General features: G+C 38.8%; 2 protein-coding genes across 2 annotated transcripts in view; both read left to right on the forward strand.

Annotated features, from left to right (window-relative positions):
• Window positions 1-974: 974 nt before the first annotated feature.
• Window positions 975-7,546, forward strand: GCG (glucagon; the record flags this gene model as incomplete). Its single annotated transcript, XM_082285442.1, has 6 exons — window positions 975-1,072; window positions 1,456-1,617; window positions 2,491-2,544; window positions 4,130-4,267; window positions 6,387-6,530; window positions 7,522-7,546. 6 exons carry the CDS (start codon window positions 975-977, stop codon window positions 7,544-7,546), a joined length of 621 nt encoding a protein of 206 aa, XP_082141568.1.
• Window positions 7,547-13,224: 5,678 nt separating this feature from the next.
• DPP4 (dipeptidyl peptidase 4) overlaps window positions 13,225-23,708 on the forward strand; it is a gene marked incomplete at both ends in the record, with an annotated part of 39,107 nt that continues 28,623 nt past the window's right edge. The window contains 5 exon segments of the mRNA XM_082285592.1: window positions 13,225-13,230; window positions 13,305-13,394; window positions 21,518-21,605; window positions 22,169-22,263; window positions 22,386-22,460. Of these exon segments, the coding sequence (XP_082141718.1) occupies window positions 13,225-13,230; window positions 13,305-13,394; window positions 21,518-21,605; window positions 22,169-22,263; window positions 22,386-22,460 (354 nt within the window).

Consider the following 23,708-nt stretch of genomic DNA (forward strand, 5'->3'; position numbering starts at 1 on the left):
TCAGAGGTGTTCATATAGCCCCCTCATTTGCATTGCTCAGTGCAGAGCCACCTCTCCATCTCAAAATGGAGTAATCTGTACCTTCACTACACATCGTTCCCTCATAATTTTCTAAGGCTTCCTCCAGCCCATAGTGTATTTAAATTCAGACTATTGTGACAACGCATTACAATAAAGAATATATATATTTTCACTCAGACTGCCTTATTTTATATATCATTGAACTTCAATAAGTAACTCCTGCAGTAGAGCCACAGGAGTATGGCACAGATTTCATTTAGTGGGCAGGGTGTTTTTTGACTGGGACTCACTTTGCTACCACTTTACTTCAAGGCACTCATGTGTCCTATCTCCCTTTGTTTTTCAGACTGCACCATAAACTTCCATAGGAAAATGCCATGGATGGCAGAAGGGCTTTTTCAGATACACAAGTATCAGCCCAAGTACATGATGAAATTATTTCCAGTGACATTTTGCTGATGTGAACCCATTGCAACTTCTGTGAGAAAGAAAGAATGGGAAGCTGCTAATGTGACAGTATTCTTGACAAAGATTTGCTTTGTTTTTTCTCTAGTGAATGAGCTGGGGAAAAAATCGCAGTCACATCACTACCCCTAGTTTTGCAATAGAACTGTATTACAGATCTAGTGCTTGCCATCAGCTGAACACAGAGAAAAGGAGAGAGCAGACCTTTATCCTCACACTGCAAAAGCAAGTGAGGATGCAGTTGCTCTCAGCTCTCCTTGAGTTCTAAAATACAAACTACAGCCTAAAGATTGGAACAGAGACTACATCTTTTGAATGCCTACCCAAGGCCCTAAAATGTTACCCACTGGACATGGAACCCAAACTAGCAGGCTCTTTCTTCAGGTTTAGATCAGCATTAAGAATGTCTCTTTTTGATCTAATTGACTCAGACATATGTAAACAGTATAACATTTTTCTTTGTTGCCTTATTTCTGTTTTGACAGGCAATGAAAATGAAAAGCATTTATTTTGTTGCTGGTCTCCTTTTAATGATAGTTCAAGGCAGCTGGCAAAACCCTCTTCAGGATACAGAGGAGAAATCAAGGTAAATTCTTTAGACCAAACTCTTACAAATACTTGGCCTGAACTTTGTTTTGTTATGCTTTGAAGCCAAACATGCTATAATTTAAAGATAGCTTTACGCAGTTCTTAGTCTACCACTAAAATTGACAAATTTTTGATATTGCAAAGCATAGCACAGCAATTTGGGGTATTAAAACAATAGCTACCTTATTTATCCAAAAAGAGTGAGTAATTGTGCAGTATCCAATCTACCATACAGATTCCTTTTACCAGACAGATAGTGATCAATATGCCACTTGCTTTCACTTTGTGGGAGTAAAACATAGTATTGTTAAAAGAAAAATCCATGCACTTGTAGACTGTACTGTAACCACTGCCGATTTACAAGGTCTAAACTTTTCACAGGTCATTCAAAGCTTCCCATTCTGAACCAATAGATGAATCTAGACAGCCGAATGAAGTGAAACGTCACTCACAAGGCACATTCACCAGTGACTACACCAAGTACCTGGACACCAGACGAGCTCAGGACTTTGTGCAATGGTTAATGAGCACTAAAAGAAATGGGTAAGCTCTTTGGTCACATTGATACAGATCTTCATGCACAGAAACAGCCAAAAATCTAGCCAATTCACTTTCTTGGTATCAGCTTCCCATCTCAGACCATGGATAATCCTCAAATAAGTAAAGTACTTGAGGAAAATTTATATATACAATCATAGAATCATTTAGGTTGGAAAGGACCTCTAAGATCATTAAGTCCAGCCATTAATAGAATATTAATATATTATTAGAAATGAGAAACATATGCAAAATCAGTCAAAATGATTTGGCTAAATCAAAGTGTAGTATCTGTTATGCCACCTAAAAAACTGTCTCAGCCTCTTCGGGGTACATTGTCCCAGTGAATGAATGAAGTTCAATATGAATAAAATATATAAACATAATGTACAATTCTGGGCCATTAGGCCTTAACAAAACTTTCCTATCTATGGATAGTCTAATCCTGAGGTTTCATTTTTAAAAAGGGAGCTGAAGTTTAAGTTTTGTTGACCACTGAATAATTAACCCATATGACCAATATAAGTTGGCATATCTTTTTTCAAATACGCTTTGATTAAACTCAAGCTACCTAGCTGAGAGTAAGAATAATGTAAAAGTGTTTCAGTCTTGTGTTCTACAGAAAATCTGTCCAAAAAGAATCCAAAAATCTATTATGTTAATGCTTCTAAATCTCTGTGGAAGTCTTTAAAGTATAAAGTAACAATTTCTACACATTGTATTAATTTGAATTCATATGTCTGAAATACAATGAATATAATATTCACCTGTCAGTCATGGGGGTTTACCATAATACTTAAATAATAACCAATACAAGCTTATGCAGGCTCTGCAGTGTATTGGTAATAATGATCTAATGATTGTGCAATTTCACTACAGCCAACAAGGACAGGAGGACAAAGAAAATGACAAAGTCCCTGACCAGCTCTCAAGGTATTCTATATGTCACAACTTGTTATTTGAAACCAGTCTGAGCTCATTTTCAGTTAAACAAGAAAGAAAACAACTAGTATTCTTTACAATGTTACCACAATCAAAGAAATATCAATCAAGTACGTTGTTTCACACCAGCTGTTTACTGGTGTAAAAAGGAAGGAGGATATGTCTCTATGGTTTTTATTCCTGTACCTGTGTTCTATTGCTATATGCAGTGGGTGCAAGGAATGCAACAGGATGAGAATACGTTTCAGGAAAGCACATTTCAAGTAATCAAGGAGAGCAGAGAATAAAATAAAAAGAAAATCAGCATAGAAAAAGGCTGAAGAAAAAACCCAAACACATTATGTTGAAGAATAAAAAACCAGTGAGAAGATTAGTGAAAGGAAGATGGCCAGGAAAAATTGCAGAGAGCTGATTAAACATGATGCACTGCTCAGCCCTCAGCTCTCAGTCCCATGTCACATAAACTACTTATTACAGAAAGGAGAACACAAGACCTGCTGAAGGCCAGAATTCTGTTTCTTGACTGTGGTTTTGGGAAAGGGTTAGATAGATTGGAAATTTTAAATAAATAAATAAGAAATTGAGTAAGTGTTTTTGCAAAACAGATTAAAATACCTACATTCATTCTTTCATTTGTCAGAAAATCCAAAAAGGATAGCCCAGATCACAAAGATCCTTGAGTTCACACTGTCAATATTAATAACAAATTTGTAATAATGTTTCTGCTTCATTGAAACAGCATATCTCAAAAAAAATTAACATTTCATTAAAAATGCTCCAAACAACTCTAGTTAGCATTGCTGATGAAAAGTGCAGATGGTACTAAATTAGGAGGAATGGTGACATCCCAAGAAGAAAAAATAATAGAAAGAGCTAGATTTGGGCAGAGATTAGCAAATTCTGAAACAGAAATGCTAGGGAATTTGTTCATGGAAAATATTCCATAACATGCCTACTTCTCAGTGCAGTTTGCCTTCCCAAGAGCCACTGTAACATAATTTTGTGTTATATCAGAGAAAGAACCACAGTGAGGTGTAGGGAGGGAGAAGATAAATGTCTTTAACAAGATGGATTTGATCAGGCTTGAAAGTTTTCCGAGATTATGACTTGGTCAGAGTGATGAATAAAAGGGTGTTCATAAAACAATTCAAAATGTAATTTGAAAGGAATTAAGTCTGAATAGTTTGGCTCAGCAAAAAGAGGTGAAGATAAGAGGAAATCTAACAAAGGGTACCAAAAAGCATGTCTGTATAATACAATACAGCTTCTTGCTCATAGCTAGTTAGTCTAGCAGAAGAGCATTCCAATACAGCTGTAATTGCTTTCCACACCTGAACTGAGTTGTTCAGAACCAGTTTGGGAATCTCTGCACAAAACTGTATTGCATAGTACAGGCAATAGCTTTGGAACTGAAATATATCAGGAAAAAACATATCAAGACCAATTTGAGAAGCATAAAGAACCCCTCTCTCTTATAGAAATGCTAGTCTGGCAAGTGGGAAATTTAAATCAATAAAGATTGTTAAAAAGTTAAATTCTTATGCAGTCTGCTCCTACAGTATTGCTCTTCTTTCAGCAATGCAATCTCCAAGCGTCATGCTGAATTTGAGAGACATGCTGAAGGCACCTACACCAGTGATATCACCTCTTATTTGGAAGGTCAAGCTGCCAAAGAGTTCATCGCCTGGTTAGTGAATGGACGAGGAAGAAGAGAGTAAGAATCCATCCATTCCTATTATTGAATTTTGCCTTGGTTTGGGGTTAGAAATCATGTCTGATGAAACTTTGATGTGTTTTTGATCATTCTTGCTGTACTTCATGCTTTCTTTTGTATTAGAAGATATTCTGTGGATAATAGACCACCACTTAACATTTTTAAGTTCAAATACAGATTGAAACCTGTTCAGTATGCTGTTACATTCTAAAAGGTCAAGTTTTATTTAAGGTCAACACATCTAAAACTAAACCAGACCTTCCTCTTCTTCCACCTTTCCCCCTTCACATAACATTGCTTACAGTCTCCTTAACTATCATTGAGATTATTCAAGTCAGTCATCTTAAATTGCCTTCTCTTTTTTTCTTTTGAAGTCAATCTTTTCCTCTGCAGTACTTCCAAGATTAAATTTTTCCCATATTATCATTGTTATCAGTTATCAGCTGTACTCCATGTGCTGATGATCATTCCCAGCAGTAACTAATAACTTCTCTTCCTCTTCCCATGCTTCTCAGAGTCTCCCCAAGTTGCTGCTGCCATAACAACTATCATTTGCTATGACTATAACTTATTTTCCTTTTTAAGATGCCTCTAATTCTTTTGCTATGGTTCGCGGTTCCCTGGACACAATGCTCCACTAATGACTTCACCTACCTATGACTTCTTTCATTTCTATCTTGTTCTCCACATACTCCTTGCAGATTTCTCTATGCTATTCACTTCATGTAGTCCCTCATGACTTTACATCTTTTGTCATGATGGTCTTACACTTAGAATGGCATTACCTTCAGTCTCCTGCAGGCACCTTCTGCTCATCTATTTCCAGCTCTGCATGGTGAGGAGCTACACCATGCAGCTGCCACTCCCCACCTGTTAACCATACTTACTTGTGCCTTTAGACTGTAAGCTCTTTGGGGCAGGGATTTCAGTTCATCCTCTGAGTATATTTCTACCAGCTGTAAAGTACTATGTAAGTCTCTCGCATTACATAAAATATAATAATAAATAATAATAATAATAAAATACAATCTGTAAGACAAGATTGTGTGTTGTAGTTAAGGAAGACTAAATAGGTAAAACTAAGTTTTGTAAATATTGACAATTTCCTGAAGAAAACAGAGTTAAATAAATTAGTTCAGCTATATAGAGAAGGGAAAAGCTGGTTCCCCTTCCTAGTTATGTTCAGACTTCCACTTGTTTTTCTGTCATGTTTTATTTTCATCAGCAGAAGTGGGGTATTTCTGTATCCATTTGAGAGAAACACAACCTCAGTTGAACTTAGAAACCTAGATGGGCAATTAATTGTAGACAACCCTTCAGCTTTCCAGTATTTGGTATTACTTGTATATAGCCTTCCTTGAAATCAGCCAGTCTGCCTGTCATTGGATCCAGGGCCCAGGGTGCTTCAGCTTCAGCCCACCTTAGTGAAACCCATTAAAATCTTCCTATATTTGGTGGGATGAAACAAGAGAGGAAAGTTTTCTAAATCAAACTCTGGCTTTGACATACTGGTTTTCCAGCAGTCAAAAAAGAATAGAACAAGAATCAGGATCTGATTCCAAGTATAAAATGCTACATTCTATGTTTTTACATCAAAAAAGCACATAGGTTTTATACAGGTGCTTTACAGCTATTTCAACCATGCCCATGCAAAAAAAAAAATTGTTGCTCCTGAAATCTAAATTCTTATGCAATGTAATTTTAAGGAAATAACTAGGCCTTAAGTCCAAATAAAACAAAAAAAAAAGGTATGAACATTTGACTGTAATATTTTAGCAGTTGTATTTCCTAAATAACAATTCTTAGTAAAGGTACTGATGCCTAGTCTACATGGTATAGACATTGCAGACTGAGATATATTTTTGCATGTATGGCTTTTTCAAAACTGCTGGAGAGGAGTTTAGGCTCACTGGAAGGAACAGTTGTCTGGTTTGAAAATAATGCCTCAAGAGATGTTCTGACATGCGTCGTGCTGTACTGAGCCCTAACATCAGGCTCAGCCCTTAACTCCTTATAATCGCAGGAAATATGCAGTGTAGTAGAACCCTGTAATAAGGCCCTTTTAAATCGTTTGTTTATTTAGATCTGCACATTGGTTGATAATTTCTTACCTTTGAAGTTTCCCAGAAAAAGCTCTTGTGGCCGAAGAAATGGGTCGAAGACATGCAGATGGCACTTTCACGAGTGATATCAACAAAGTCCTTGATGACATGGCTGCCAAAGAGTTCCTAAAATGGCTAATTAACACAAAAGTTACCCAAAGGTGCCTGAATTTTATACTGTTCTTAATACCAGTGTTTAAAATGGATTTGTCACACATAGGAAAAATACTACTAATTTTTCTCTTAGCTAGTGATATATCTGTACTATGTTGCAAACTTTGTTACAGACAGATGAAGAAGGGTAAGACACTAAATGGAACTTGTTCCAAATGTTATTTGAATTTTTTATCAATGCTGAACCTCTCTGATAGTTTCCTATTTAACTTGAGAGTAGTTTTGCCACCAACTGTTACCAGAAATAAGGTCAGATTAAATTATCGAAAAATAAAACTTTGCTTTGCATGGACATTATAAAATCAGAAATATTTATTGGTATAATTACATCAAATTGATTATTCTTTAAAGACTGTGATACAAAACACTGCCTTAAAATGCAGCTTGTCATTAGGGAACAGTGCTGTAATCTGTGTTCCTGACAGGTGATTGTTTAAGAACCTGCTTTAGTTCGCCTGTATGTAGGCAAAGCAGCATTTTCTAAGTGAGCTCTGTGAACAGGTTAATAGTTGGGAATTGTTTGTTAAAATTAACAAAGCATTTAAAAAATAATTAAATGCCAACTCAAGACACTTGTGAGAGGCCAGATTTTTTTTAAATGTGGGATTTCCCCTTTGCATTACTGAAGCCCCCAAAAAGACTAGTTGATTTTGGAAATCTGAAACAACAAATATCATCTCAAAAAATTTAGAAGGTACAGTTAAGATACGGTTTTTATTAGCATGTTACTATTTTTGTGTTCGTAGTTCAGCATTGAAACAAACAATTTAGGAAAAAAATCGATTAGAAGCTAGTAAAACACTTTTAGGAATAATTGTTTTCAATCTGTTATTAGAGATAGGCATTGAGAGGTCTGTGGAACTAACATCTTCTCACTCTTAAACAGAAAAAATATGTTCCACACATATTTCATAAATCTTAGGAGACTTAGAATATTTCCTAATTGCTGCTGCTTTTTTTCTTTTCTTTTCCCCCCAGAGACCTTTTGGAAGAATACCAGTAAAAATGCAGAATAAAAAGGGATAAATGAAGATCTTCATTTCATCAACTGCCAGTTATTAAGAGATTTTGAAATCTGTATTCTGTCATTTACATTTGGTGTAACAAAGCTATGTCACCTTGCATGCCAGGAAATAATTGTACTATAGTTTAGTGTTGCCAAAGGTTTATATATGGAAAACCTGTTGTCTAAGGGATGGTTTTCTTAACAGCTTTAAGACTATGAAAGTTCAATAACTTCATATTTTCCATTTATGAGGACTAAAGTAACTCCATTTATATTTAAGGATAAAATTATTTTTCTAAAAAATTTACTTCTACACACAAATTATTCAATCACCAATTACATGTTTAATTCATAAGGGGCTGGCAGTTACAAATGCCTGAGAAGTGAATATCCCTCTTAAAACCTTTGTTATAAAAAGGCTAAGCTTTAAGGATATTAAATGATAGCCTTAAATAAATTTTTTCAAGCTTCTTTTCTGTTGACTTCTCGTGTGTATATGCCGTGTGCCTCTTTGCAGTCCATTTCATTTTATTTTAATATTTTAGTGTCACTGAGATCTTAAAAGTGGTTTCTTTGGAATGATAAAACAAACTCAGCATTCTGTTCCATCATGTTTTGTCCACAATGATTCCCAGAAAAGAGTTGTGTGACCTTTGAATTATCTTTAGTTGAAAAAGAAATCATGTAAGATGAAGCAAGAGAGGGAAACATGACTGAAGAGACAGTTATTCTTCATTACCATAAATTCTGGCTCAGAACAGGAGGACAGCTTTGAAAAATGTTAAGTGCAATATACTCCATAATAATAAGTGTGGAAACTGCCCCATAACCAACCTTCCTTCCTTCCTTCCTTCCTTCCTTCCTTCCTTCCTTCCTTCCTTCCTTCCTTCCTTCCTTCCTTCCAGGGGAAACCACTTTTACGTGGTGTTACCTCCTATTTCCAATGACTACCCAAACCCCCTTTTCTCCCCTCACTATTTTAGCAATGTACCAGGGATCTTCATTAAAACGTCCTAAAGGGCAAGTGGTTTAAGAGAAATCCCATGGGCCTAGCAAGTATCTAGTAGAAGTTGATATGAAATAGGACCATTGTTGAATCAGAATTAGTACCTATAATTTTTGCTGGGAATAAAAGTTTTATGGGAATAAATTTTTTAAAAGCATCTGAAACTTTCACTGATAATCTAGAATTTCTGGGAAAATATTAGATCACTCTTCCAAAGTGCTATAGGAATGAATATTCTGTAATTTCAGATCAGGGCAGATCATACCCAATTTGGCATCTTGATCAGCTTCTTGATAGCAACAGAAAGCTGTTCTAACAACCCAACTTTAAACGATTTAAACTCAATAGAATCTTGCACTAAAAAAAAAAAAAAATCGTAGCATCCACTGTACCCCTGGAGATTAAAAAAAAAAAAAAAAAGGAGGCTATGTATACATATTAGTTTATTTAATCCCATTTGCCCATTTGCACACAGTGGTTTGGGTCCATGTGGAACTGGAAAAGATTCAGTTATACACAGTTGGATACATATGGCCCAGGATAAAATGGTACGAGGTAACTTTTCTGTTTCAAAGACTGAACAATTGTCTTTGAAATGTTTTATTTCACTTTACCCAGGATATTTTAGTGTTCTAAGGATAGGATTCCTAAGTTACAAATCCTTTTTTCCACAGTGTCTGTCACCAGGGTATTTGAGCCCCTTCTGGTGGATGGCTTTGTCAGCTATGAAAATACTGGGCTTTCCACACTTTTACAAATCATGTGCTTTAGGAACAGAGGGGCATAAATTATTTTCTCAAGTTTATTCAGCTTGTCTAGAACACAACAAAAACATTTAACCTCTAATTTTCTAAGTCCCAATCTAGAGCATGTACCAAAATTAACCCTTTCTTCAGAAGTGAGATGAAGCTGAGCTTGTAATCAGAAATATCAAACACATGTTTCAGCTCAACAGGACTAGGATTTACATATCCTGAAATCAGAGAGCAAGTCCATATGGGATCATTAATAAGGTATGTCCTGGATATTTCTCACACATGCTACATGAAATTCAGTGAATAGTATAAATATAGGGAGAAATAAGTCACCATCTCTTCACCTTTACTACACAATAGCTGGAGTCCTCTGTGTATTGCATAAGTGCTGCCTTGAACTTCCAGGTGGTCTTATATTTAAAAGTGTTCCCATTGTATTTTATTTGCTGAGCATGCAGCATCTTTCCCCTTCCACACTAATTATTAAGTAATAATAAGCATATTGCAGTAAAAGACAACTACTTGGAATTAATACCAAGAAAAAAAAAAAAAGAACGAAACCTGAGATACTCGAACCATTCAACTGTGCTCAGAGGACATGTAGTAAGAATCTGTAGTTGCCAGGAAAATAATTTTATAAAGAAAAACACACAAACTTGAAAGAACTGAGTGACAGCTGCTACTAGCCACACTGAAATGGTTGTCCCAGTGACATAATCACATAACATAGGGATTTTTCTTTCCGATTTACACTTAACACTCTCTTCACAATCCTCTCAAACAGAACTAATGCAAAGATGTGCTACAAAACTGCCACGGTATTTCAACTTCATATGCAAAGAAAAAATGAAACTATTTCTGAAAAAAACAACATTTTTAATATATTTGTAGTCAAAAGACACACTTAGTCCAGAAGAACTTGAACACTCCTCAGTGCTAACAGCACTTTTGCTTTCTTTTCTTCACAGCACATTTGAACTGAGCCACTGAATCCATGCAAAACTTTATCCAGCACTTATTTTGTCTCCCACAGCTACACATTGAGAAATCTGGAATACATCATTGCACCTGTAAAGTAAACTGTACACATTTTAGTCACAATTTTTTTTTTATTCTGCAGAGAGCTTAAGTTTTCCATTTTTGCAGTTTGACTCTTCCAAATATTTCTGGAGGAAATGCTCAAATATATAAACAGATGTCTAACAAAGCCTTGAGTTTTACTGAGGCTAGAGGTCTGAAGAAGACATCACATCTGGCAGGTTCCCCAAGTGTTTGGGAAAGTCAACCTCAGGCTGAAAGCTGTATTTTCATTCTTTTCTAGTAAGTAGCTCTTTGCAATTATACAGCTTCTTTATGAACACAACAGTGCTGAGCATACAATATGAAGCTACAGCTTCTCAAATTTCATCATGTAGCAGCTGCTGCTGGATATTTATTTGTTTAATTCCTTGGCATTTCCTGGCTAATACATATCTGATTACAAAAGAACACCATAGTATAAAGTAACTTGAAATATTTAGCTGCAGGAACTTTTTTAAGTCTCAGGCTATCACAAAAGACAATCTGACGGGGAACCAGAAGCACGACCATAACAATAATTTTTGGGATCGTGGGCATTTTGATCAGTCAGGAGGAACTTGAGATTTTTTTCAAGTTGCAGAGAATCACTGTTAGGAACCATTGCAACTAAATGGAAAACATATTCTGCTATACTGACTCTTACTGGAACATTCAGGTGGTTCTGCGTACAGATTTTACAGAGACTGCATAAGTCTCTCTGGCATGACCAGAGTCAGAAGCACTGTGGATTATTAAAAATTTTATCTAGACACAGGAACACAGATTTCCAACGACACTTAAAATTGTGTTCCCACAGAAACCAGCAGTAGCCAGCCACATGCTTTGACAGTACTGCTCCTTTTTTTTCCTTAGAATTCACCACTGAGAAACTTTAAAACCTTGCAGATAATCTCTCAAAATAATACTAAACTGCAACTTGGCTATGAAAAGCTACAAAACATTCAGGTACATTTTTTCACAAGAATGACATTAGTTCACTGTGCTGTATTTTGAGACATTGTGATGATCACTACTTAAATGCTTAGGGAGAAAAAAAGCACAGATTGGTTGTATTATATATATATATGCTGTGATTCCTACTCATTAGGAAAAGGAAAATTCACCCTGGGGTGGTGAGGAGTGATGGTGTTTTGTTTTTCTTTTTGATTGTTGATAAGACAAACAGGTGCACAGTATACCGGACAGACATTTAAGTGGAGCTGTAAGATATTCTGAAACACTGGTCATGCATCTGTCTTGGGGTGACTTTATGATGTGTATCCCATATCACTGCCCTATGCCCAGAAATTAATTTTTGTGCCTTTCTATGCCTTTAAACTAACCCTGAGAGGGGGAAGGAAAAACTGAGCAAAACTTTTTCAAAGCAGCATACAATGATATACTGCTTCGAAAAGTAATGTAAAAGAGTGTCATTTCACTGTGACTTTACTTTATAGAAGTGGACTTACGTGTACTCAGAGATTAGTGGTTTGCAAGCTGTGAAATTGCAGCGCATTGGACCCTACATGGTAAACATACACTGTGCTGCCTGGAACCACTGTCAGGGCACATAAATGATGTTCCTGAGGTAAACTGATACAGCCATCACAGCGTAAATTCGTAACTAGTACCAACTGCTACCTTCAAGGAGAATGGTATACAATAGTGAGCAAGAACATGTTTGTATCTACAGGAAGTCTGTTAGCTTCCATACAGACATCTTTAATGTTTCTAAACACTTTGGGTTATACAAAAGGAGACTTTTTTATCACAAAAAGCTATTAACCCACTTGCAGACACAGGTTTCTTAAGAAACAGACGCAAAATATTAAATGCTGTGCTCCATCTGCAGAAGTAGAATGAAGGAGCAAGCAGCACAACCTTACTGAAAGCTTTGACAAGTACTTTGAAGGCGAGTCTAAGAACATTTGTTATTTCCCTTGACTTGAAATCTTGCTTCAGCAGATCATATACTTTTTCTGTTACATTTCTGAACTTGTGAAATACCTGCATCTGTCTCTGGTAACTACTAGTGTTCTGCAATCAGAGGGGGGAAATCTAACATGGACAAACCCAAAAGCACCACTCATAATTACTTTTTGGAGGCTAGGGCTCTTAAAATAATCTAGAAACTCCCCGAGTTTTCTGACTACCTGGTAACACTCAGATTTTTAAACAATCAAAAGCTTTACTGTTTTGATTTACATGTTATTCTGTCTTTTCCAAAAATTTGTCCTACTTTCACAGTACATACTCAAAATTCTCCTTGGAAAGGGAATCATGTAATAAACAAGGGTGATCTTCAGCACTAAATTTTAAACTTTTGTCCTATACTTCCATTTTCTGGTCTTAATTTAAAAACACACTTAGGAGACTTACACATCTATCTCCAGTGCCAAACAAATAAATACAAGCCCTTCCTGCAATTTTATCAGTTCTTTCATAACTTGATTGTCAGAGAAAGTTCAAAAAGCAGAAACTTTACAAGAATTGCTGGTGTTAGCAAAACATTGGGAGCTTTTCCATCAGCGTTTGAAGGCATTTCATTTCTGGGCCGTTATCTGATTTCCGACAGAAGTCCCACCGGTGTCCCAAGTCCCTCCTGTGCCGCGTACAGCTGTGTCACCGCGCTCCAGGGATGTGAACTGACGGAGAAACCGCCGCTCAAACCGCAAAGCCAGCAGAAAGCCGGGATCTTGCACAATCCCCAGCGCCTGCCGCTCCCAAGGCAGCCGCCCCCAGCCCCCGCCCAGGAGCCGCTCACGAGGAGAGCCCCGCGGGCAGCGCCGGGACTGCGGAGCCTCAGCCCTCTTGGCTCGATCGGCGGAGCTGCGCCCCGCCCGCGCCGCTCCGCGATGCCGGTGGGTGAGGGGAGGGTGGGCGGCAGCGCGGCAGGGCCTGCGCCGCCGCCGGCTGACGGGGCTTCTCCTTTCAGACCTTCCTCAAGTGGCTGCTGGGGATCTTGGGGGTCGCCGTCGTTGTCGTGGTCATCACCGTGCCCCTGGTGCTGCTCACCCGCAGTAAGTGTGCGGTGCGGCCGCGAGGGGAGGGCGGCGGGGGGCTCGCTGCGGCCGCCAGCGCTCGGCGCATCCACGGCAGCGGGGGAAAGTTCTGTGGAAAGTTTGTGCCTCAGGGAGCTGGGTCCGCAGAGCTGGAGCTGCTGGGTCCTGGACACTGGACGGTACGAGCGTCTCACCAGGGAGGGTGGGGGGCACGGGAACAATTTAAAAATCTCCTGATCTTCCTGTATGCGCTGGTAATAGTTAGAAGCATTGTTATTTTCAGCATTCTGTTCTTATTGTGGCCAAAGGCTCTCGAACCAGCACTAAAATGCCAATTACTCATTTTTCTAGGGTGTATTGAAGAGGTAAGATTATATTCTCTCTCATTTGCTTTGTTTCCACAACTTTTGTTAATGCCTTTGAGTGAAATTATATAAACAGCACAGTTTCAGAGGTCAGAAAACTAGAGAAAGATTTGGAATGTGGTTTTGGACTCTGACCAGTTAGCACTTTCCAGGTTGCCCTTGTAGCTCTGGATGTTAATGTGAAACATCATTAAATCCTGATCAAGCAATGCATTGCTTTCAGCTGATTGGGCAGAGCTGCTCTCATTTTGTGTTCTTAGGATTAACAGCTGAGCAGCCCTGGTATATATCATCAGCACTGCAAACTCTAAGGGAGTGTTTTCTGGACTAGACCTAGGTCCGAAAGGTGCACCCCAAAAAGACTGAAGATGTGTATGCTGTTCTTGACGATGTGTTCAGAAATTGCTTGGGTGCACACAAAGTTCTGGGGGTTTTGTCGTGTCAGTTCAAGAGGCGGAGCTTGTGTCATTGGTGCTCATGTGTTATAATTTATAACTGTTTTGCAGTTTAGCTCTATTAATGTTAATATCATAGTCATTCAAAACCAGATTTTCAAAGTCCAGATATCTGAGTTGCATACCTTGTAGGCTAAAACTTCCATCTGTGGATGCTGAGTATTTTCTCTTATTTTTGGGCAGCTTTTTGCCACTTATCTCAAAAAAGCAGATTTTTGAGGTGACAAGAAATACTCTGAATTTCACAAGTGGGGAAGAGCAAGAGAAAGGGTCTTGATAACTTATCAGATGGATGTGTGTAGGCATAACACCTAGTGAAAGAATTCAGTATGCAGGCCTGAACTCTGCTGAAGAGTTGGTACTTGTCTATCTTGATGCCAATGCCATGTCTTACTGTAAATAAAGTGGGTTTTCTTCTTTCATAAATGTAGCATAGGAATTCTTTTGCTCTAGAAGTGGCTGCAATTCAAGATCAGTCATTCAGTTACATAGTAAATTCATGTAACTTCAAAGAAGCATTTCTGTTCTATGATACACAGAATACCACCATGCTGTCAGCCTTGGCTTGCATCCTTTCAGTTGTAAAAGAATAGAACAGTGTGTCAGACTTTTTACTATTGGTTCAAATTAAGGCATAGGAAATTACCTAACACACCCAGCTAGTTCAATAGGTCCCTCTGGGTAAAATAAGGATTGAGATGGAGTGATCCCAGTTCAAAAACTTGAATTCCTGTCTCTTCACAAATCAGGCCAGCAGTAACATCTGAACAGCTGTGACCATTGTAATTTGGGAACAGCAGAATTCTTTGGATTTTTGACTGAAGGGTGCTAAACAGATGTTTACTGTAGCTGAGAGTGTACAGGTGGTGTATTCATAAAGTAGTAATTTATCAGAGCACTTACTCAGTGGGAGTTTGATACTATGGCTTTTATGAGCAGCCACAGGACATGTGAGTCAGCTGGGGATGCCTCTTGGGCCATACAGGTGATTGAGTACAAAATGAAAGTGGCAAAATTGCTTCGGGAAGGAGCAGCTCACATAACTATGACCATGTGAAATCACAGTCTGCTCTAATAAGAGTCCTTGTAATTGCAGTCAAATAGTTTTTATTTCATCCCAATGGTTCAAGCATTTTACAGGGAGTCAATATGACAATTATTGATATAAACAGAGAATTTTGAGTTTGGATTTCTTTCCTTTGATCTGTTTTCCCTGCCATGCTTCTCAATGTACTTTCATTTCATAAGCTTAGTAGTCATGCAGCACATAATTAGTTTGATAAATGGTTTCCAACGCTGTGAAAGGTTGTGAAATTTTGCCACTCTGGCACAGTTCTGGCTTGTTGGCTGTCCTGTAGGCCTGGCAAGGGGAACTTCTGCTTCTTCTCTTGCAGACACTTTTCATGGACAAACAGTGCAGACTTAAATTTGAAGAGTGGTTCCCTAATTTGGGATGCAGCCCTTTGCCATTTACCTTGAGGGTCTGCTGCCAGAACTCTGTACAAAATTTTATATGTTTCATTTAGACCCACTGTCTATTTTGACACCTCATTTTATATTTATTAACCACATGGGGATACTTGCATCAAACAGTTTAATTTCAAAACAGCCTTGGGGCTTGTATTTGAAGTCTGTTGATTAAAGCATTGTTGTGCTTTGAGGAGCTATCCAACAGGTGACTACAGTAAAAACTTGTTACCCTTAAAGCATGAGAATTTTATAAAAATATTGTGGTCTGCCTCTTCATGATTCCCCAATTTGCTTACACTTCTCAAGTTGTTTTTTTTTCTTCTCTAAGCTTCCATGCAAAACGCAGATTGGTGTGTATATGTGCCTTTACCACTTCTCTAACTGCATTTCTTGTTACAGCTGGGCAAGAAGGCCAGGAGTGGGAGGATGAGCAGCCACTGCTGAGGGCAGGAAGGAGACAGCGCAGTATTTACTATTATTCTGCTGCCATGTGCAAGTCATAGACAGCCTTAGAGGGAGGGTCCCATACAACTGTCTGTCCACAAACCAGGTTTCTTCACCCACAGGTTTAATTCTCCAAGGGTGAGAAATATGCACTGAATGAGAAGGATCATCACCATCATGATTAGATGATATTATGCGTGTGCTTTTGTGGTCTTTTGATAGAATTGTGCCTAGAAGAGGCTGGAAGAGCAGGTCCTGGGGAGGTTAATGACCTTAAGGTGCCTGGGTGTTCTTTGTGAGTCTGAAAAGACAGGGAATGGAAATGTTTTCCTTCTACATGTCCTTGACTTCTGTAACTGTCATTTAACTCAGTTATCTACCCTAATTCAAATGTTGTGTAATATAATATAAAAACACCATTATCAACAGTGGATTGCTACCTGTAGAACAATTCTGCTATTCTTATTTCCTTGCTTTGCATGAGATGGGGTAAATTTGAGAGGGATTCCAGAGCTATTGATTACCAAGTTAATGATTAAATCCCTCCAGGGAAGTCTCTACAGCCCCATGGAGGATGTTCTTGGATGAACTGCTGCAGGAAGTGCCACAGTGCTCACTCATTGGTTATGGTCTCTCCTGAATGTCCTGTATCAGTTCCTGGGTATAGGATAGAGTTCTGGATGAAGTGAACCTTTGGCCCAAGCCAGAAAAGTAGTTTTTACCTATTTTTTGGCTGGAAATCTATTTCAGTGTTCTGTGACATAGGCAGTAACTGGAGTGTACAGGAGAGGGGAAGAGTTAGAGTACTCTTTTACGCATGTTGGAAGAGAAATGGGAAACAGCAGGTTTGGGAACACTATCCTGAAATATCTCTTCTTTTTTCTCTTACCATTGAATCAGCCAGGATTCCCTTGCATCTCTCCTGCTGCTCCTAAATTACATGCTTTGATCGCTGATCATTCTTACTCTTGTTCTGCTGTCACTTTAAAATGGTAATAACCATTCACCTTTTCTGATTTTTTTTTTATTTCTCTATCCCTTTCTCATTATTGCTGAACATCATTCTTGCACTTGTCATTTCCTTTTTGTGTTTTTTTCCAGTCTCTCTTGGTAGTGGTAAACATGCAGTAAAGCTTCCAATATTATTCCTTTTAGTTTTCCATGGTTTAAAGTCAGTTAATTTCTTGTGCTTTTTTTGTTTTGTTTTGTTTTAATTGCTTGTGGAAATTAGTAAATTGCACCTTGACATTGGGGAATAACAAATACATGTACCAAAAGTAATTTGTCAACATGGTTCAGTTTTGGTATGGTGGTATGTCATACCATAAACCTTACACAATAGTTAACTTCCTGTTTGCTTTCCACCTCTCCTGGTTTTGTCTGCAAGTCAGGTAATTTTCTCCTGGTAGCTGGTACAGTGGTCTGTTCTGGGTTCAGTATGAGAATAATCTGGATAACACACTGATGTTTTGGTTATTGCTAAATAGCTCCTGCTCTTAAGTCATGGACACCAGTTTCCCAGGCTCTGCCAGAAAAGACCTGGGCAAGGAGCTGGGAGGGAGCGTGGCCAGGACAGCTGACCCGATCTGGCCAAAGGAATATTTCATAACATAGAATGTCATGCTCTATAAACAGGGGGGTTGGCTGTGAGGTGCCAATGACAGGCTGGACGTTGCTCAGTGGACAGTGAGCAAATGTATTTTGCACCACCTGTCTTTCTAGGGTTTTATTCCTCTCGCTCTCCTTTTCATTACAATTATTATTACTATTAGGAGTATTATATTTAGTTTTATTTCAATCATTAAACTGTTCTTATCTCAGCCTATGGGTTTATCTTTTCCTGATTGTCCTCCACATCTCCACCAAGAGAGGAAGGGAGTGGCTGAGTGGTACTTAGTTGCCAGCTGAGGTTAAACAATGTCAAACCTCACACCTACAGAAACCAACTCAATTTTTCTCTTAAGAGAGGGTAGCGTATTAATAGGAAATTCCAAGATTCAAACAGAATTATTTATCAACTTTGTATGAGTACTACTTACATAAAAGGTTAAGAGCCTTCTTTGCAGAAGGACTTACTTATGGTTTTACTGTTGTTACAGGGGTATTATGATGTAATTATTTCCAGTATATCATTATGACAGTGCAAATATGTATACACTGCCAGGAGTAAGATCAGGGTAGAGATGAATCATTGAATCATTAAGATTGGGAAAAACCTCCAAGATCATCAAGTTCAACATTTGATTGAACACCACTTTATCAACTAAACCGTAGCACATCAAGTCATCTCTTGAACATTTGCAGGGATGGTGTTTCCACCACTTTCCTGGGCACTCCTTTCCAATGCTTAACCACCCTTTCAGTGAAAAAGTTCTTCCTGATGTCCAACCTGAACCTTCTCTGGCACAGCTTTAGGCTATTTCCTCTTGTCCAGTCACTATATGCCTGGGAGAGGAGCCCGACCCCCACCTGGCTACAGCCTCCTCTCAGGTAATTGTAGAGAGCGATTCCCCCTGTGCCTCCTCTTCTCCAGGCTGAACACCCTCAGGTCCCTTAGCCACTCCTCATAGGACCTGTGCTTCTCTGGACACATTCCAACACCTCCATGTCTGTCTTGAATTGAGGGGCCCAGAACTGGACACAGCACTCAAGGTGTGGCCTCACCAGTGCTCTGTACAGGTGTCAGTCGGGGCCCTGGTCCTGCTGCCCACACTATTGCTGATACAGGCCAGGATCCCATTGTCCTTCTTGGCCTCTTGGGCACACACTGGCTCAGGTTCAGCCTGGTGTTGGCCAGCACCCCCAGGTCCTTTTCCACTGGGCCACTTTCCAGCCATTCTGCCCCAGCCTGTGGCGCTGTCTGGGTTGCTATAACCCAAGTGTAGGACCCAGCACTTGCTGAACCTCAGGCAATCGGCCTCGGCCCATCGATCCAGCCTGTCCCGATCCCTCTGCAGAGCACTCCTGCCCTACAGCAGAGCAACACTCCTGCCCAACTTGGTGTCATCTGCGAACTTAATGAGGATGCACTCAATCCCCTCATGCAAAGCACTGATAAGGATTATTAAACAGAACTGGCCCCAATGCTGAGCATTGGAAGCCAGTCATTTGGAGTCTAGAAAAATAAGTCTGTATGTGGAATTGTCGAAAAAGAAGAATAACAAGAAAATTCAGTCTTTGCAGCCTCTCTGAGGAACCTAAGAGTGAAAGAAGCAGTTTTGCTAAAATATGAACATCCACTGTCCTGTATAAAATCTTCGAAGCCAATAAAATGCACTTAAATGTCAACAATTACTTTATTTTGTCAAAATAAACCTGTTTGACCCTTCTTTTCAAATGGAATCTGAACAAGAAGAACCAAAATTTGGAATTCAATGTATGTTGAATATCTTTGGTCAGTGGCACAATGTGGACAAGTAAGAATATACTGGTAATGGCCTACCTTGTAGATTAAGAAAATGCTTCAACTAGAACTTCTATGACTGTACCCTTACAGCTTGGCGCGTGTTTTCATATTCAGATACTATGTGGAAGGTGTTGACAGAAAATGAAATTTTAATTTTATACATAGCCAACAAATCTTAATAGTGGCCTGATTTTTAGTAATGAGACCTTAGCAAAATATGTATGTCACCAGGCAGAAAAACATTCATCAGTTTGGAAAAATCCCTAAACCTGTTCATCAGCCACCTGTCTTAAATTGCTTCTTCTTTTCCAAGAGAGAGTTTTGTTGCTTTCGAAGCCCCTCTGATTGAAAATGACACTTTCTCGATTAGGAAGAAGTCATATTCCCAACTAGACAACTGTGTATGAATATTAAATACCCACTTGTTCATAATCCATCAAATTAAATATTCAGCTAAATAAATAACCTGAGAAATTAATATTCTCGCAGAAACTTCAAGAGCAATAAATCCAGCCTAGTAATTTTTTTAGAGTCACCTTTCAGATGGAATTGAGCAAGCATTTTTTTAACCTTTTCTGAGCATTTTAGACTAAAATCATTGTATGTTATGTCTCTTGTCTTTTATTGCAGTGGTAGTTGTACAGTCTGTGCTGTATATATGCAGTTTTCTTATTGTTTGGAAATAAGAGTAAAGCTGTAATAGCTGACCTAAATGTCTTCCTGTGATGTTTCAGATGTCACATGCATCCAACCTGCAGAAAGATAACCTGCAAAAGCTATTGTGAGGTGTTTTTCTGTGTGTACCCCCAAGGACTTTGCTCTCTTTTTCTTCTTCAGCATAGTGAAAGAGGAGGCAGTCTGTTTAAAAAGTATCTGAAAGACTGCGGCTCTCAGAATTGATAGGGGCAGGTTAGCATCTTGGTTGATCAGTCACCACGTCTGTACTTGAGTGTTTTTATCAGTTGCTTTTATTCTATTCTTTTGGTTTAGCCAGCTGAAATTAAAATTCCTTCCCTTCTGGACCCTGTAGGTAGAAGGGTAGATGCAGATAGATGAAGGTAGATTTTAGGTTTCCATTTAAAAAAAAGGCAGGGAGGATGCAGGGGGAGAATTGCACACCTGAATTTAAAATCTGTAGTCTTTGTTTTCAGAAGAAAACACAAACACTCACAGACTGAGTTGTTGTTGTTGTTACCGCTTTTCATACTTTGGAAAAAGTAGCTTGTGCACTGCAGGCAGTAGGAAAGAAATACTTTACGTAAAAGCTGACTGCAGTGTGCTGAAGCTGATGACCAAACTCAGTAGCTTAACTAGATTCAAAGTTTCACTTGGTCTTTTCAGACTAACCCAGTTACTTGGCTTTAATTTTCCAGTCAAAATTATAATGCTAAAATAAACTTTAGGACACCTTGGTGAACAAAAAAGCAAAAGAGGGATAAATATGTAATCAATTATTTCATCATAATCTTATCAGGAAGTGTTTGTTATTTAATTAATTAATTTTTTATTAGACCTTCCCTGAATATTTCATTGCTTTTCAGATTTTTAGGTTTTTTTTTTATTTGAGGCATTTCTGAAATTTGAGTTTAAGGGTAAGTAAATTATTCACAATTACAACTATTAGCAGCTGGGGCTCTGCAGTGAACTTCCCAGAGTGAGCATGGGGAGAAAGGCACTAAGATCACTTCCTTTCAGCTTTTGAGGAGTACATGTTTGCTGAGGTAAGAGAGCCAGAGGTCTTCTGGTCATTCTAGTCACTGTCAAAAAGGTATTTTCACTTCCATGAGTTTATTGAGTGATCTCACTGACACTCCTTGATTTTATGCTTGCTGAATTTACCTTGCAACAAAGTTTTATTGCCTTCCCACTGCTACTACTTTAGAGATGGTTAGCTAAAACACTTTAATAACCAGCAGCAAAAACCCACTTAGTAGCCAGGTTAAGAAGCTGGGGTGGAACAATGTGCAGCAATGTCCAAATCTCTCTTCTGTCTGTTTCTTTCAGAAGAGACCTCTTCAGGAATAACGTACACTCTACAGAATTACTTGAACAATGACTATAAGTACAAAACACATAATTTGGAGTGGATTTCAGGTAATTCATTTTTACGTACAACTTGAATGTCAAGAAAATGTACTACCTTCAGCAGTGTACTACCTTTGGTCACCTCATGCTGAGGTGACTACTGTATTCTGAAAAAAAAGTCAAATTATTTAATAGTACCACGATAGAACAGTGTGTAGCTTCAGAGAGTTGATTCCTTGTTTCCCTTAGAAACATGGTCACGTTCATAGCAAGCTGTATTCTCCTACTGCCAAGAGAGCACTTCTGTGCTTTTGGGTAGAAGCATGTTACCCTCTGAGGTGTGTCAGCTTCCCATGCATCGGGCTGCCAGGGAAAAGGGAGATACAGGCTGCTTTTCCTTTTGGGTATGCCCAGTGCCTCAAGGGAAAGAGATGCTTGAAAGTGGATGCTGTGAGCCGAAGGACTACATTTTGTGAACATTCTTGTGCTATAAGCATCCTGTCATTATAGAACTGGGAAACACAACATTGACCAGATTTTTGAGTTTTATTTCCTGCTTAGAAACATAAAGGGAAAACAGAAGTAAGTGATGAGAATTTTACTTTTTATTGACATCTCTCTTGTGCTTTTAGGAAATCAGTATCTTCACAAAACAGATAATGGGGACGTCCTACGCATCAATGCTGACAACGGAACATCCTCAGTAATCCTGGCAAATACAACATTAGTATGTTGACTTAGATGTAATATATGCAGACATTGGGAAAGGTATTGAATTTCATATTTTGTTCTGCGTAATCTTTGGAATCAGTGCTTAATGTGTTTCTTTTGCCCTTCCTTTGTTGACAGGATAAGTACCAGGCAAGCACAGTTATACTGTCTCCTGACCAAAAGTTTGCTCTTCTTCAATACAGCTATACAAAGGTACAAGGGCACTTTACATCTGAGGTTGAAACTGGGAAAAAAGGTTTGGGAACATCTGAGAGGCTGAGAGAATGTAAGGGAAATGCAGGAGGATGGATGAATGCAACGGATGTCTGTAAGGGAACAGTCAAGTTGAGCAGGCAGGAGGAGAAGAAACTGATATTATCTGTGAGTTTGGCAGAAGAGACTTGACTGCCTGAGGTAAAGAAGGCATCTGGATAAAATGTGGATGGAGTTATCACAAGGAGAACAAGGCTGGATGGTTTATCTGGGAAGACAGTCTAGGAGAGTAGATAGGCATGGCTGTTCCCAGGAGTTGTGTGGGTAAGGAGAAGTGATGAGTAGATATGCTGGAATACATCAGCTTGTACGTGTATGCTATATATGTGTGTGGTTGTTACATTGTGATGGTAGGAGGCAAGAGTTTAAAACTGAGGTGAATTAAAAGCTGCATGTGTTTAAAAGAAGGCTTGTGCTTGGAGTGGGCTTGTGTGTCCCTGTTCCCTCCTGTCAGTGAGCACATGAAAAGCCTGCAGCAGAATGCCTCATCCTGGCATGGTGCTGAACCGTGCAACAAAGGTTAACCCACATTTACGCCAGGTGGCATGAAAACCTGGCTCTGTGTGCCAGTTGAGAAGCCTGAAGGAGGTGATCATTTGCTCTGCAGTTTGTGCACTGAGAAACCAGTAACTTTGTTGTTCTTTCCTTTTTTTTTCTAGAAAGCTGCCTCTTTTGTTTGTAAAAGTTCAATGCTGACTTGTGCAGTGTACAAATAACTTGAGCACTGTGTCACTGAGCACTGTCTACGTGTCCTGGCCTTGCAGTCCCAGAGCGTCTTGCACTGTGCCAGACACAGTCTGTGCACTCAGTCATCAATTTTTTTCAGTTTTAGCTTTCATGCTGGGTCCTACTAAGCCAGTTACCTTTTGTCTTTCTGAATTGTTCAGAATTATTTGGCTTTTCACTGCATCATTAAGAGGTCACAAAATGCCTAATATTTTACCAGTCACCCTACACATCCCCTCTACTTGCAATTTATTGCTCTGTAGTATTTTAGTAGTTGCATTCGTAAGAGTTAATTTTGTTTTACTGCTGAAGAAAGATCTTTTAACCTTTATATAACAGTGTGATTGAAAGTTCTGTTATTATTAATCTTTATTGCAAAGAAACAGAGTAACAAAATGAATCATGAGGATGTAGACACTTGTTATGTAATAGCCATCTGGCTGTGTAGTACTAAGTTGTTGG

The sequence above is a fragment of the Coloeus monedula genome, assembly GCF_965178545.1.
Source record: "Coloeus monedula genome assembly, chromosome: 7".
NCBI lineage: Eukaryota > Metazoa > Chordata > Aves > Passeriformes > Corvidae > Coloeus > Coloeus monedula.